Consider the following 14,333-nt stretch of genomic DNA (forward strand, 5'->3'; position numbering starts at 1 on the left):
CCTACCTCTCAACTACTACTTCTACTCAGATATCAAAATTTAAAGGTGTGGGGTCCATAGCTTGCCTTAAAAATAAAACAGGGGTCCACAACTCTAAAGTAATTGGGAACCACTGGACTAGAGCAAAAAAAAAAAAAAAAAAAAAAAAAATGCCAAGAAATATTAGCTGCTGTAGGAAAATACTAAGAATGGATTATATTAATTTTTTTGTACTTATTATTTTATATTCAACATTGTGACAGCAGTAAGTGGTATTTTAAATTCTCCCCTCCACATTGTAGGTGAATGGTTGCCCTATAAAGCAAGTTTCATATTTAACCCCCAGATTCTGCTGCCAGCTGATTATGATGATGTATTGGAAACAGCATGCACTGAGGAAAGCACCAACTGATATTTCACTTTTTTCTTGACCTGACTAAGAGTATACCCTATGCATGATGTCTTCAATAATTTATATACTGATAATTAAAAATAGCGTACAACAGGTTAGAGAAATAGCTACCATGAAAGTAAATTCTCTTATGAACAATGAATTAATATTACTTCTATATTGACATGGAAGAGAACTAAATCACAATACTTGTCAAAAGCAGAATTCAACCTTTTGTACGTCCAAGTATTAATGACCAGCAAGCAGTATTCTAAAAACCTGATATGTAATCTTTTCATTATTCTGGTTATGTATGTGTTCATTACCATAAACATAATAAAATTTCTTATCCAGTCACTTTCTCCTCAGATGAAGACAAAACTATTTCTTTTTTATATTTTTACAAACCCATTCCATACCATCCTGGAAAAAAAAATTATAAAATTAATTTGAAATAAATCATTATTACCAGAATGATAGACCTACACAACAATTTTAATGCAGTGCTGAATACCTACAGCAAAGAAAAAACTTCAAAGAGTCTTCAAAGTTAAAGTATTTGCATAGGCCTATATATAAATCCATGTACATTTTAGAGTATCAGAATTATGTTCTAGTATAATTGTGATTTTATATGAATCATCCTGCATCAAAAGGAACACTTGCAAAACATGACAACTTCGTATTTGCTCCAATTTTCTAGATAAAATTAGGTAAATAACCCATTTTAATTTTTCTCAGGTAGACACAATTATATTCTTGCTCAGGATAGGGACCAATGGCGGGCTTATGTGAGGGCGGCAATGAACCTCCGGGTTCCTTAAAAGCCATAAATAAGTAAATAAGACACAATTATATAGTAATTTATTAAATATTATCTTTTTCAGTAAATTCGCGAGCAATATAATATAAAAATCGTTATTCATAAGATTTCATAAATGACAAACATTCCATGTTTATGTCCTTTCTAAGTGCAAAAATTGGGCTATTCTATACTATTTTTAAGGTTCAATAAAAACACAAAAAGGACCCCGTTTAAGAGGTTCCATTTTAAAAATATGTTTTTATATATAGCAGCGACTTACTTTGAAAAAAGAGAAAAAATATATCGTATTATTTGAAATGTTTGACATTAACTATTAGAAAACAACAACGTTTGTTTGAGAAGGAATTCGAGTAAGAAGTAACTGTGCTAATAATTTACTGGTGGTGTTTTCGGGACAGAAGACTCAGGAGCATATCTGTGTTAGCTAAGGTGACAGGGAGTGATGAGGAAGCTAAGTCTCACCCAACAACATTACCAGCACTGTTACTAAAAATAAACAGATATACTCTAGTTTTAAAAGCATGTAATATGTCAAAAGTTGTCCTTTAATCAAACTAAAACTTGTGTAGTGTCATGTTGTATGTATACACGTAAAATAATGACTGACTTCGTAGAAACAGACATATCTACTGTTTTAATTAATTTAAATTATCAAATAGAGTCAGAAATAAAATATTAAGTAAATTACCAAACCATAGACACAGAAATAAAATATGAAGAGCTTTGACCCCTGCAATGTTTGTAAAATTAAAAATGGAATATGTAAACTTGTTTATATCCGAACATACACTTTCAAGTCGAAATTGCGATAGAAAATCTGAAAAAGTACAAGTCTCCAGGTATTGATCAGAATTAATACAAGAGGGTGGAAACACATTATCTAGCGAAATTTATAAGCTTGTACTTGCTATTTGGGAAAAGGAAATTGTACCAGAACAATGGAAGGAGTCCATAATCGTAGCTATTTTTAAGAAAAGGGACAAGACTAACTGTAATAACTTTCGAGGAATATCATTTTTGTTGATGTCCTACAAAATTTTGTCCAATATTCTTTGAGAAGATTAACTCCATATGTAGATGAAATTATTGGGGATCATCAGTGTGGCTTTAGGCGTAACAGATCGACTATTGATCAGATTTTTTGTATCCGACAGATATTGGAGAAAAATGGGAGTATAAGGGTACAGTACATCAGTTATTCATAGATTTCAAGAAGGTATATGACTCGGTTAAGAGAGAAGTTTTATATGATATTCTTATTGAATTTCGTAGTCCCAAGAAACTAGTTCGATTAATTAAAATGTGTCTCAGTGAAACGTACAGCAGAGTTCGTATAGGCCAGTTTCTATCTGATGCTTTTCCAATTCACTGCGGGCTAAAGCAGGGAGATGCACTATCACCTTTACTTTTTAACTTTGCTCTAGGAGATGCCATTAGGAAAGTTCAGGATAACAGACAGGGTTTGGAACTGAATGGGTTACATCAGCTTCTTGTCTATGCGGATGACGTGAATATGTTAGGAGAAAATCCACAAATGATTAGGGAAAACACGGAAATTCTACTTGAAGCAAGTAAAACGATAGGTTTGGAAGTAAATCCCGAAAATACAGAGTATATGATTATGTCTCGTGACTAGGGTATTGTACGAAATGGAAATATAAAAATTGGAGATTCATCCTTCGAAGAGGTGAAAAAATTAAAATATTTTGGAGCAACAGTAACAAATATGAATGACACTCGGGAGGAAATTAAATGCAGAATAAATATGGGAAATGCATGTTATTATTCGGTTGAGAAGCTTTTGCCATCTAGTCTGCTGTCAAAAAATCTGAAAGTTAGAATTTATAAAACAGTTATATTACTGGTTGTTCTGTATGGTTGTGAAATTTGGACTCTAACTTTGACAGAGGAACAGAGATTAAGGGTGTTTGAGAATAAGTTTCTTAGGAAAATGTTTGGAGCTAAGAGGAATGAAGTTACAAGAGAATGAGAAAGTTATACAATGCAGAACTGCATGCATTGTATTCTTCACCTGACATAATTAGGAACATTAAATCCAGATGTTTCAGATGGGCAGGGCATGTAGCACATATGGGCGAATCTAGAAGAGCATATAGTGTGTTAGTTGGGAGGCCGGAGGGAATAATACCTTTGGGGAGGCCGAAACGTATATAGGAGGATAATATTAAAATGGATTTGAGGGAGGTGGGATATGATGCTAGGGACTAGATTAATCTTGCTCAGGATAGGAATTGATGGCGGGCTTATGTGAGGGTCGCAATGAAACACTGGGTTTCTTAAAAGCCATAAGTAAGTAAATAAGGTGTAAACTTGTCCTGTGATGTAAAAGTTTACAGTAACTGCCAATGTTAAAATAAAAAAAACCAAGGAAAAAAGTGCAAGTGAGTTGTGTGTACTTGGTATTAATGATACCATGTAACAACAAAAGAAAAATAATATCCAGATAGTGTGATCCCCAACTCATCCTCTGGTAACTCAGAGCGAGCACTGTAGATGTAGCAAAATAGAATGACAGTTTAATGACGACTCGAAAAATATCAATAAAGAAAACTGTCACAAGAACGAAATCCACGAGAATAGTTGCAGAAAATATCACGAACAATGAAGGATAAAATATTTCATATTGAATACTCTTAGAAGAAGAACTTCAGATGGAGATCCAAGTAATTCTGACAATATACAAAAACTAACAGATTCTTTCAATGAAACAGATCACAGAAATCTTCAAAACAAATAAATATTAACAATTTTTGACATTTATTCCTACAGATAATAAAGCACTTTGAACACGTGACATGAATATGTAAATAAATAGCTGCAGGAAAGGGAATTTTAGCACTCCCTAACCTTCAATCTGGAAGAAGTCTTGAACCATGTGCAATAGAAAGCTTGTTCAATTTTATAATTCAGATAAAGTAAGCAGGGTTATGAGCTGTAAAAAAATTTTCTGTTAAAGAAAAGAATTTAGATGCAGAAATGATTGATATTATGCAACCTTAACGACACACAGACAGTATTAACATTTCTCATCTCACTGCAAAATTCAGATTATATTCTCACTAATTATAAAGACTGTCATAAATCTTCTGCAATCTCCCATCATTTGTTATTTAAAAAGATGTAATACTTGTCCAGGAACTGAAAATTTAATACAGTACACCATTTACAACTCTACAATGAACAATCCATAGGATCATTCTACGAAATTAAGGGCAAAAGCAATGAATTTTAAAATTATCATCTTATCTGATATTTCCTTCAAATACATGAAGTGAACTTTCACAACATTACCGGTAATATATTTTCTTCTGGAAATACATTATTCTTGCATTTTCCCACAAGTCAGTTTGGTCATTAAAAGAGCTTCCTACACCAATTTACAAGCAACTCTTTCAGTGTGAAAAATTATCTGATTCAGAGATTTATATTATAAGTATATTATAAACAGAGAGGTAGTGTCTAACATTCACTATTTGCTGGCTACTTTGAATGCAGTTGTGGCATAAAATGTAATAATTGCTTTTATTAAAAACTGTAAATTTTAACTAATGACTGAAATGTTAATTAAATATAAAATAGCATGTTGAGTTCATGTAAAATGGAGTGATGGACGTGATAGTCTGTAAAATGATAAATTACACTCATTTAAATGTATCCAGATCTTCAACCTTGTACACATTATAGCCTATAGTGTGACAACAAACTGGAACACAGAGGTATTGCTGTAATTTGGTCAATTCACGATATATCAATTGGCAAGTTATTTAATATCTCAGTAATTACTAGGAATTCAATTCCGATTTCTTCTATAAAATCTCTAGGATTCTATAAAATCTTGAGCTATTTGTGGGAATTTTTTCAGGAATTTTAAAGCAAGTCATTGAGGTTCAAAACAATGTTAATAACTGTGTTTTATAAAAATTGTAAATAATTAAGGAATTGTTTTTGTTTTATATGTAAACAAAATACTATTTTAACCTTCAAAATGAGCCAAAGATTATATATGTTACAGTAAGAACAGAAAATCTGTCAAAACTCAATGTTTCTAGGAAATTCTAGTTCTGACAAAACTCTTTAGGAAATTATAGTTTTCACTTACGTAATTCCATTACATCTAGAAATAACTATAGCTCTTTAGGAAATTCTGGTTTTGACTGATATAATTAATTTAGATTTAGAAATAAATTTATTGTTATTAGTAAAAAATCGCTGTAACGATTTCAAGTAAGATGCAATGCATCCTGCAGTTGGTATAGGAGGTAACATCATATCGACAGGGTAAAGGCCAACTTCCGAAACCTCATAGGAGTTGTGCTTGAGAGAAATGACGATAACTTGTACAGAATTGAAACAAAGGATGGACTTTCGAATAAACTATAGCCTATTGGAGGTAGGTTCACTGAACTATAAGAACTGATAGTGTAGTTAATTTCATCAAAACTCGGTACATAACACTTTCTTTCAGATCCGAATTTGATATATGTCCTCAAATTTTCTTGACACGAGAACAGGTGCCAGATACAGAAATGTCGCTGAGGACTGCAGCAAAGAAAGAAGTCATCGGAAGCGGACAAGGGTTCATTCATTGTGTTTGCAAAAACAAAAAGTTTTGAAGTGGTGCTTGTATGTGAAGAAAAAATTCTCTGCAATTCTAAATATCACAATAGCACGGCTTGTCGCAACAAGGGACTTGTGAGACAAAAAGTAATAATATTGAGTTCTGTAACATAATTATTCATAATTCGACAACAAAAATAGTATATTTAAGCATCCAATAACATAATTATTTGTGTAATAAAACTATTTTGTGTTTCAATAACAACGACAGTAGCAATAATAATGTTCATGTGGGAGTATCAATTTCCTAAAGTCTTTTTAGTAATACATTAGTTCTAGATGTAATAGAATTACATAAGTGAAAACTAGAATTTCTTCGGGTTTTGTCGGATTTCGTGTTCTAAAATTGTTACAATGGGTTGGGCCTATTTCTAGATCTAACTGAATTATATTGGTCAAAACTAGGATTTCCTAAAGAGCCATAGTTATTTCTAGATGTAACTGGATTACGTAAGTGAAAACTATAATTTCCTAAGAGCTTTGTCAGAACTAAAATTTCCTAGAAGCTTCGGGTTTTGACAGATTTCACATTCTGACTGTAACATATACATCTGAAAATACCAAAAATATTCAAATCTATTATCGCCATGGTCTCATGCTTAACATTTGGCAGGTCTATGAGCGGTCTCGTGTGTAACATTCGGAACATCTTTGAAATTTAATTGTTTTATTGTTTTCAAATTCTTGTGTCGCCGCTCTAATAACTCGCCTCAATTTCAATGTTGCAATCAATAAGCTGCTTCCATTATAAAATGACACCTACTTGTCTAATCCACAAGGACTAAAACCGAGGTTGCAATGTCTTTTGCTGAGGATGAACATTTAGGTATGTGATTAAAAATTATTATTAAAAAGTTATTATTAAGAGTTAAGAATGTCAATGCACTCGTATATAATAACAATAATAATAATAATAATAATAATAATAATAATAAGTCTAATAATACCATTTAACAATATAACAAATTAGTGCTTATTCTTATCGACGAAGTAGACATAACATGACACTTAGAGTGAAACCTACAGGGTAACAATTGGCTGGCAAAATTATGTTTTAAAAGCACACTGCACGTTATTGTATGATGCCGGCATGTTAAGTATGAGGCCGTGGCGATAATACCAATAACTAGACCTACAACAAAGTGTACAATATTTTAGGAACTTTACTGCTATTTACCAAATAATCAAAAGAGAGACTAATAAAAACAACCTGGATTTCATTTTTTTGTTTACAGAATATGTAGCTAGGATTTTATTTCAACGAAATCAATGACATGAAGGTCAATTTTTCTTCAAATTTGTACGATTTGACGTGAAATGACTCATACCTAAGAGTATCTGGTTTCAGGAAATAGAGAAGTGAAAAAAAAGCGAGAGAGAAGAGATCTAGAGGAAGAGGGTGGGACAGGAGAGAGGAGAGGAAGAAGAGAACGACAATTTTCCAGTTTTCTGTGAAGCCCATGGAGTGGTTGAATATAAGAACGACACAAATGAATGTCAGTCTAATTCTTCAATGCTGATGCTTTATTATGTAGATCTACTGGTACGGTTGTTTACGATATCTCTCGTAAATCATCACATGAAGTCATTTGTATATTCAAACACTTAAATTAGTCTAACTTACTAATTTCATTATTTTGTTAACTTATATTTTTGCTTATTATGTTAGTATGAAATAAGTTATTTGGTACAAGGAGGGAGATTCAAAGTTGTTACATAGCAAATCTATATAATCTTGAAAAATCTTCACTTTCAGTGATCAATACACTTGATTATGATACTTACCGTAATTCTATACAGAGGCAAGAACAAATTGTAATCATTAGACTCTAAACAAACAAAGCACTATTCAACCAAATTCTCTCACCTTTACACCTTCTCCTGCTGTAGCTGAGCAAGCTTGTATCTGCCATGGACGATCCTTAATAGTATGCAATCCTAGTCCCTCTGCAATTTCTGATGCAGGTGCCGCATGTAACAAGTCTTGCTTGTTTGCATAAACTAGTAATGGCACATTTGCTAACTTGTCTTCCATTAGCAATTCCTCTAACTCATGACCAGTTTCTTCCAGCCGCTTTCGATCAGCACTATCTATCACATATATCTGTAAAAAAAATCGTTTTATAAGAGTAAATTTGGATTCTAATGAGAGCAAAAATGTATATAAATAAATGGTGAAGCATGAGAATAGGGCACCAAAGACAGCACATGTAGACAAAAAACGATAGAAAATCTTGGCTTAGCTGTTCTTGCTCTCAATTTCAATTCATTAGATCAGTCTCATTATAAAACTTACTTATACTCAGCACATTTCGAATTGGCAGATCAAGGTCACATACAAACCATGCACGAGTCAGATCGTAGAAGCTGTTGTGCGTTGTGTTATGCTAAATGCATGAGAGTGTCGAATCCACGTTTCATTATGGTGAGCTTAGGAGGAGTGAGCCACCTGGTGGAAAGTAGACAGTAGACAGAGAGCAGCTGTCATGAGGCTAGGTTGGAGATAACTTCCCCTACTGGCGATCTGTTCTTTCAGATTTAGCCGATGACTTTAGTTGAGGAGAATGGGGTAAGCACACGTGACAAATGCAGTCCATTGCTTGACCTTGGATCCGCCAGTTCGAAATGCGCTGACATTAGTTCTCTGTGTTTTTTATTTCAGTTTCATTATAATTACTTAGTTCATCAAATACTATCCTTTTATGAGCATGGTGGTACTATAAATCAGTGAATAATAATAAAAAAAAAAGAGTATTTTTGTAAAAGAAAAGAAATTGCAATTTTTTTTGGTATTTCATTTTATTTGCTAAAACTGTTAGTTTCTGTATGATTTTGTGAGTCATAAGCGATTGCTAGTTCGATTGTAGACCTAGGCCTAGTATTCGTTGATACATAATATTAGGCCTACCATATGATCCAAAAAGAAAAGTGAATGCAAACTAAGTTACTTGGGTGCAATGCGGTACCGGTGTGGTACCATTTACTTACCAGGACATCTGTATTTTCAAAATAATTTCTCCAATACGGTCTAATTTTTCTTTGGCCACCAATATCCCATACATTAAGCTTAAAGCCTTCTGACTGAACAGATTTTATATTAAATCCTTGTGTTGGTGTAATGTGTGCAATGTCCTCCGAGGCAAGTTTTTTCAACAACGTTGTTTTACCAGCGTTATCCAATCCTAGTAATAATAATCGCAGCTCTTTATCTGGTTGCGATTTCAGCTTGCGAAGAATTGACAGTAGCCCCTGTAATTATTAAATTCGTTTATACTCCCATTAGTTATGTATTAAGTCAAGTATAACATAAACACAAAAAAAAAATAGAAAGAAAAGACAGTGCCTAAGCTGTAACTCAAACTGTGTTCATAACCTATTTCTTAGCGTAATAAGATGTCAAAAACAATTTTTCTTTTTTAAACAACACTTAAATAGAAGACATTACCATTGTGTTTCTTCTATTATATTGAACAACTTGAGATATCACAGCAACTAGTAAGGTAACACAAATTAGTATACAAAATACGAACAAACAACACCAACTCCCACTGGATTGTTTAATGTTTATACAACACGATTCAGGGTTGCCAATTATATAATGAAACGTTTTCAGTCTATAAATAAACCTAGCATAATGGATAATTTTACGTGTTATTAAAGTACATCTTTAAAATTATAAATAAAACCTCAGGACGTTTTATCTAATCTACTTTTGAATGTTTATTTTGTCAAAGTCTCCAAAGCAATTGTTCAGAGACACCAACATTATTCATTCTTCGCTTGTAAAGGCGGGATGTTTGAAAAATGTCGCGTTGAAAATCAATCTTTGAAAATGTTTAATAAATTCTATAATTAATTACTTAATTAACCACAAATTCACCAATTTTGTCAGACAGAAATGAAATATATATTGTTGCGTCAAGCTGGACAAACAGTTTTTTGGTGACGTGAACATTAACAACTCTACAAAATGTGTATCAAAGTCATTGGTAAAATCTACAGTGACAAATCACAACAGAAGCGACTTGAAATTTATTATAACAAATATCTAAGAGAAATGCAAGTGGCACTGTGTCTCCAGAACATACATAAACTATAATTTCAACTTCTCACTGATAGCAAACATATACATAACTTACATGTATTTTATTTTCAGTGAAAATATAATATGAAATCTGTTGAAAACAATAAATTTTCTACATATGAAGAACATGAACTTTTTACTGCATCTGATAACCAAAATTCTTTGTTCCCACTCAATAGGCCTAATTGCAACAGGACTTCTCAAAGAATCGTAGTGACATGGAATGTGAAAGAAGATGATTCTAATTACAGTCAATACACTTTCGTTCCAGTACATGAAAATATATCAGATTTAGAAAGATATGACAGCTCTCAAGAAATCGTGAGTACAATATATAGAGATGGAACATATTCTCATATGTCAGATAAGCCAATTTACTCGCCATCAGATACTGCTGATAACATTGCATTCCCTAAGCAGAAAAATCATTCAAGAGAGTCGAATGACTTAAACACAAAATCTCATTTCCTATCCAATATCACAGATAAATTTGCATATAACACTAGCAGGAGTTATAATATCAAATCAGATAGTTCAAACATTACGTTGGACATTCCACCTGTTGTTACAAACAAAACTAGGCCTACATATACTTTCCGCAATACATTTCCTAAGAAATCAGATTGCTTAAATATTACATCACTTTTGTCACCTGAAACTTCAAATGAAATTGAATGCACGATGCACAGAAATTGTCTCAGAAGATCAGACTACATTAATATACAGAAACCAATATCAATTTCGGATACAGCAGTGTCTCAACAGTCAACATCTTTCTTAAGTGCATGCGATACTGATTCGACTGTAACATATAAGAGAGAGTCGTCTTACAATCTAATCAACCGGTATGGAATGAAACTAACCAGAAGTGTTTCAGAACCTTTCTACGTACGTCCATTCAAACAGGAACAGGACCTAAAAAACAAATTTTTACCCCAGATAAGTATGAAAATGCTTAACTCGAAACAAACTACATGTTTTTCCACAAATAATTTAAAAGGAGGGGCTAGTATAAAAGATCATATTTCTCAAAATTTAAATATCAATAATAAGTCTCTTCTTTTGAAAACCAAAATTGATTCGAAAAGAGTTAAAAATACTGTAAAAAGTAAGGTTCATAGACAAGACAATTCTCAATCACCAAAACGAACTTCACACACAGAAAATACCGGTGTCCAGAAGGAAACTATAGCACAGGATCTTGAAGCAAGTTCTTCGCTAGAAATTCAGAAAAGAAAAAATGATTTACGAATACCGGAGTCATTTTGTCTTAATTCCGGACATAAGTCAGTAATGAAAAGCATAGAATATTTGCCAGAAGTGACGTTTCAGCCCGATATAGACACAGGAAGTGACACTAGAAGCAACAAATCTTTTTCATCGAGTAGTGTATCTGATTTTAGTTCTGGAAGTGAATCAACTGAAAAGGACTTTGAGTCTAAAACTCAGTCCGCACGTTCAAAGGATAACCCTATTTTACAATGGAAAACAAACTCTATTGATTTCGATGATAAAACTCTGCGATCTAAAACAGTTTCAGAAACTAAAGTAAATACAATTAAACCTAAATCTATGGTTGTATCAGACTACAATACAGGATCTATTGTTTCGCATATTGCTAAAAATTCAATTTATGTAAAAGTAACGTCAACTGAACATAAACATACACAAAAACCAAATTCAAGAAAGATGAGAAGTGAGAAAAGTCCACAATCAATTCGGACATCAGAATCTATAGTGGAGCTTACCATCACAGATCTCTCAACTGGACAGCAAGATGATACTGAAATAACAGATTCTGAGGTAATTAGCGATTTGCTAAAACAGGTGTTTCATTTAAGAGATCGATTACAACAACTAGAAACTAAAGCATCTGGAAATCGGTTATCGTTTAATGACTTGAATAAAGTCAGTGGAGAAATTATTGGAATGCAAAACAAGATTCTCTCAGTGAGGAGACAAATGAATCCCACATTTGATCAGAATATATTTAATTCCGTAAATGAGACTGACAAATATAAGATCAGTAACAATTATAACGATTCATTCAAATATTGCTCTCAAAGCAATTTTGGCACTGAAGGCAGACCAAATAATACATCTATGCAGCCTAATTTTCAGAAAGATAATATGCATAGTGCTCGAGCCAAATATTTAAAAATCGACAAAGAAGTCAGTATTGGAAACAATAATACTCGTCTATCTGAAAGAGTAATGTCACAATCAGAAGAAAATATATCGCCTTCTCATTCCGATATAGAACAAGACATTACAAAAATAAATGATGATATTACCCCAGGAAAACATTCAAACATTAATTTCTGTGCGAAAGTTAATTCCGGAAGCTGGGTCCAACCAAAGAGTGACACACAAGCTTATAATTCTGTTGACGTAGGTCTCATTACGGAATTACCAAAATGTGAAAGTACTAATTCGATAAACAAAGAGCCAGAAATTATTACAGAAAGACCTGAAAGAGCAAATTACAAACCAAATTCGAAAATTACGGAATTTGACCAAAATCTTCTGAATAAAAAGTTAAATGAAAACAACAATATTAGCAATTCTCTTACAGATCTGGATGTTACAAGAGTTATAGGAGGTGGGTGTAAGTGCGAAAGAAATCCGGAAAATTGCATCTGTAAACTTGTGAACATATGCAAGTTTTTTTCCTGTCAAGCACTGGAAGCTTTAGTAAATCAATTATCAAATAAAAGACTTCCTTTGTATTTGCCAGATATTTCTCCTAGTACATCAGAAGACAGCACTGGAAAAGGCAGAGAGTTGGATACCGGTACATCTACCTTCCTGAACAAAGAATGTACAAAAACTGAAAATGAAAATGAAGGTCCAAATAAACATAATCAAGGACAAGAAAAAGAAGAAGTGAAAATGAACACACTTTGCACATTTAGCGGTTTTAATGAGTTATGTACACAATTATTAAGAGCTTTATTATCACAAAAAGTTAAGGAATCAGAGAAAGAAGTAGTGGTATCAGAAAATGACAACTCAACACAAGAGTTCGAAAGTTCAGAGAATAAGTTTTATGAAATATTTGTTGAAATAGACGATCAGAAAAAAGCCACAGATGAGCTATTTTCAATGTGGAAGGAATGCATGTTGAAGTATAATAATCTTGCGACAAAGCTACAGAAAGTTGAGGAAGAGGTGAGCCAAAACTAAAATGTGTATATTAATAGTAATAGTGGGAGAGTCTATTTTCTCGTTATAGGGTTATTATTATAACATATTTTAATATATTATTACAGTAAACCCCGATAAAATGCTGTTCAAGGGACCACATATAAACCTACAGTAAACCCCGATAAAATGCTGTTCAAGGGACCACATATAAACCGCGTATTAGGTGGGTATACTAATTTTGACTTCTATACAGTATCTATTAGCATTCTTTTTTAATGAAATACATTACAGTATTACTCTATTATGTAATTAATGTACTGTACGTTAAAGACATTTGCCATACCTACTGTATGTATATACTGTACTTAATTCTTTTGAAAAGAGTCATTTATAATTGTTTGCCATGTGCATGTTCTCCAAGTCCTCATGTTTACAACACTTCACTCCCTTGTGCTTACATCCTCCCGACGTCGCAACTGCAGTGATTGAGTCGCCATTTTTTATTATCGTTCTTAATGTCGATGATGGGATTCCTAATGATCAGATAGTTGTTTCTGATGAAGAGTACTGTTTTCATCGTACTTTCGTAAGATTTCCAATTTTTCCAATACAGAAAGCATTTTTCGTTTAACACGCATTGTAATCACACTCACAGACACTTCAATACACTAAGGACAACAAACTGACCAGCAAAAATTTCTAGAATTTTATTACGGTCGAGTGAGGAATGTTGTTTGAGAGAGAGAGGATTAGCAAGAGGGTGGATTACTGTAACTGTATGTAGGCTTTAAGCACGCTGGAAAAGGGTCGAATAAGAGAGCGTAACAAGAGGGTAGGGTATTGTATAGTATGAAGGTTTAAATGCTCAGGTAAAGGGTCGAATACCAGTACTTTTCAGGTTAATGGCACCATTAAGTTCAATGATTAAAATGTTTCATTGCTGTTACAGTATATTGCTGAAAATTATATCGAAAACCAATATTCCACAAAAACAGCATATTATGCGGGATTTGAGTGCAACAAACGGGGTGTTTTATAAAGACGTTATATATGAAATGTTCAGGGACTGGACAAAAAAAAGCGTATTACACGGGATAGCGTAATAAGTGGGCGCATCTTATCGAGGCTTTACTGTATATTATTATATTGATGACTATATTCTAATGTACTTATACATTAAGAATATTTTTGAAGGCAGATTAACTCCTATTCTATTTTTAATTAACCATAGTTCAGTCCACAGTTTCCTATAAAGGTAGCCACAATTC

At 32.9% G+C, this 14,333-nt stretch overlaps 1 protein-coding gene across 1 annotated transcript; it reads right to left on the bottom strand.

Moving 5' to 3' along the window:
* Positions 1 to 133: 133 nt before the first annotated feature.
* On the bottom strand, positions 134 to 9,436 carry LOC138709122 (ADP-ribosylation factor-like protein 3). The gene is made up of 4 exons (XM_069839657.1): positions 9,280 to 9,436; positions 8,823 to 9,083; positions 7,702 to 7,938; positions 134 to 793 (listed from the first exon to the last, which is right to left on the bottom strand). The coding sequence occupies exons 1-4, from the start codon at positions 9,280 to 9,282 to the stop codon at positions 752 to 754; spliced, it is 543 nt and encodes a 180-aa protein (XP_069695758.1). The 5' UTR covers positions 9,283 to 9,436; the 3' UTR covers positions 134 to 751.
* Between the last annotated feature and the right edge of the window lie 4,897 nt (positions 9,437 to 14,333).

This window comes from Periplaneta americana, chromosome 11, assembly GCF_040183065.1.
Source record: "Periplaneta americana isolate PAMFEO1 chromosome 11, P.americana_PAMFEO1_priV1, whole genome shotgun sequence".
Lineage (NCBI taxonomy): Eukaryota > Metazoa > Arthropoda > Insecta > Blattodea > Blattidae > Periplaneta > Periplaneta americana.

Bases quoted from the DNA above. Each gene is read 5' to 3' on its own strand.
- LOC138709122 (XM_069839657.1), bottom strand. The intron at 7,939-8,822 runs GTAAGTAAATGG...TTTTTTTTACAG, and splicing joins TTGAAAATACAGATGTCCTG to ATATATGTGATAGATAGTGC. The intron at 794-7,701 runs GTGAGAGAATTT...TTTTTTTTCCAG, and splicing joins CAGCAGGAGAAGGTGTAAAG to GATGGTATGGAATGGGTTTG.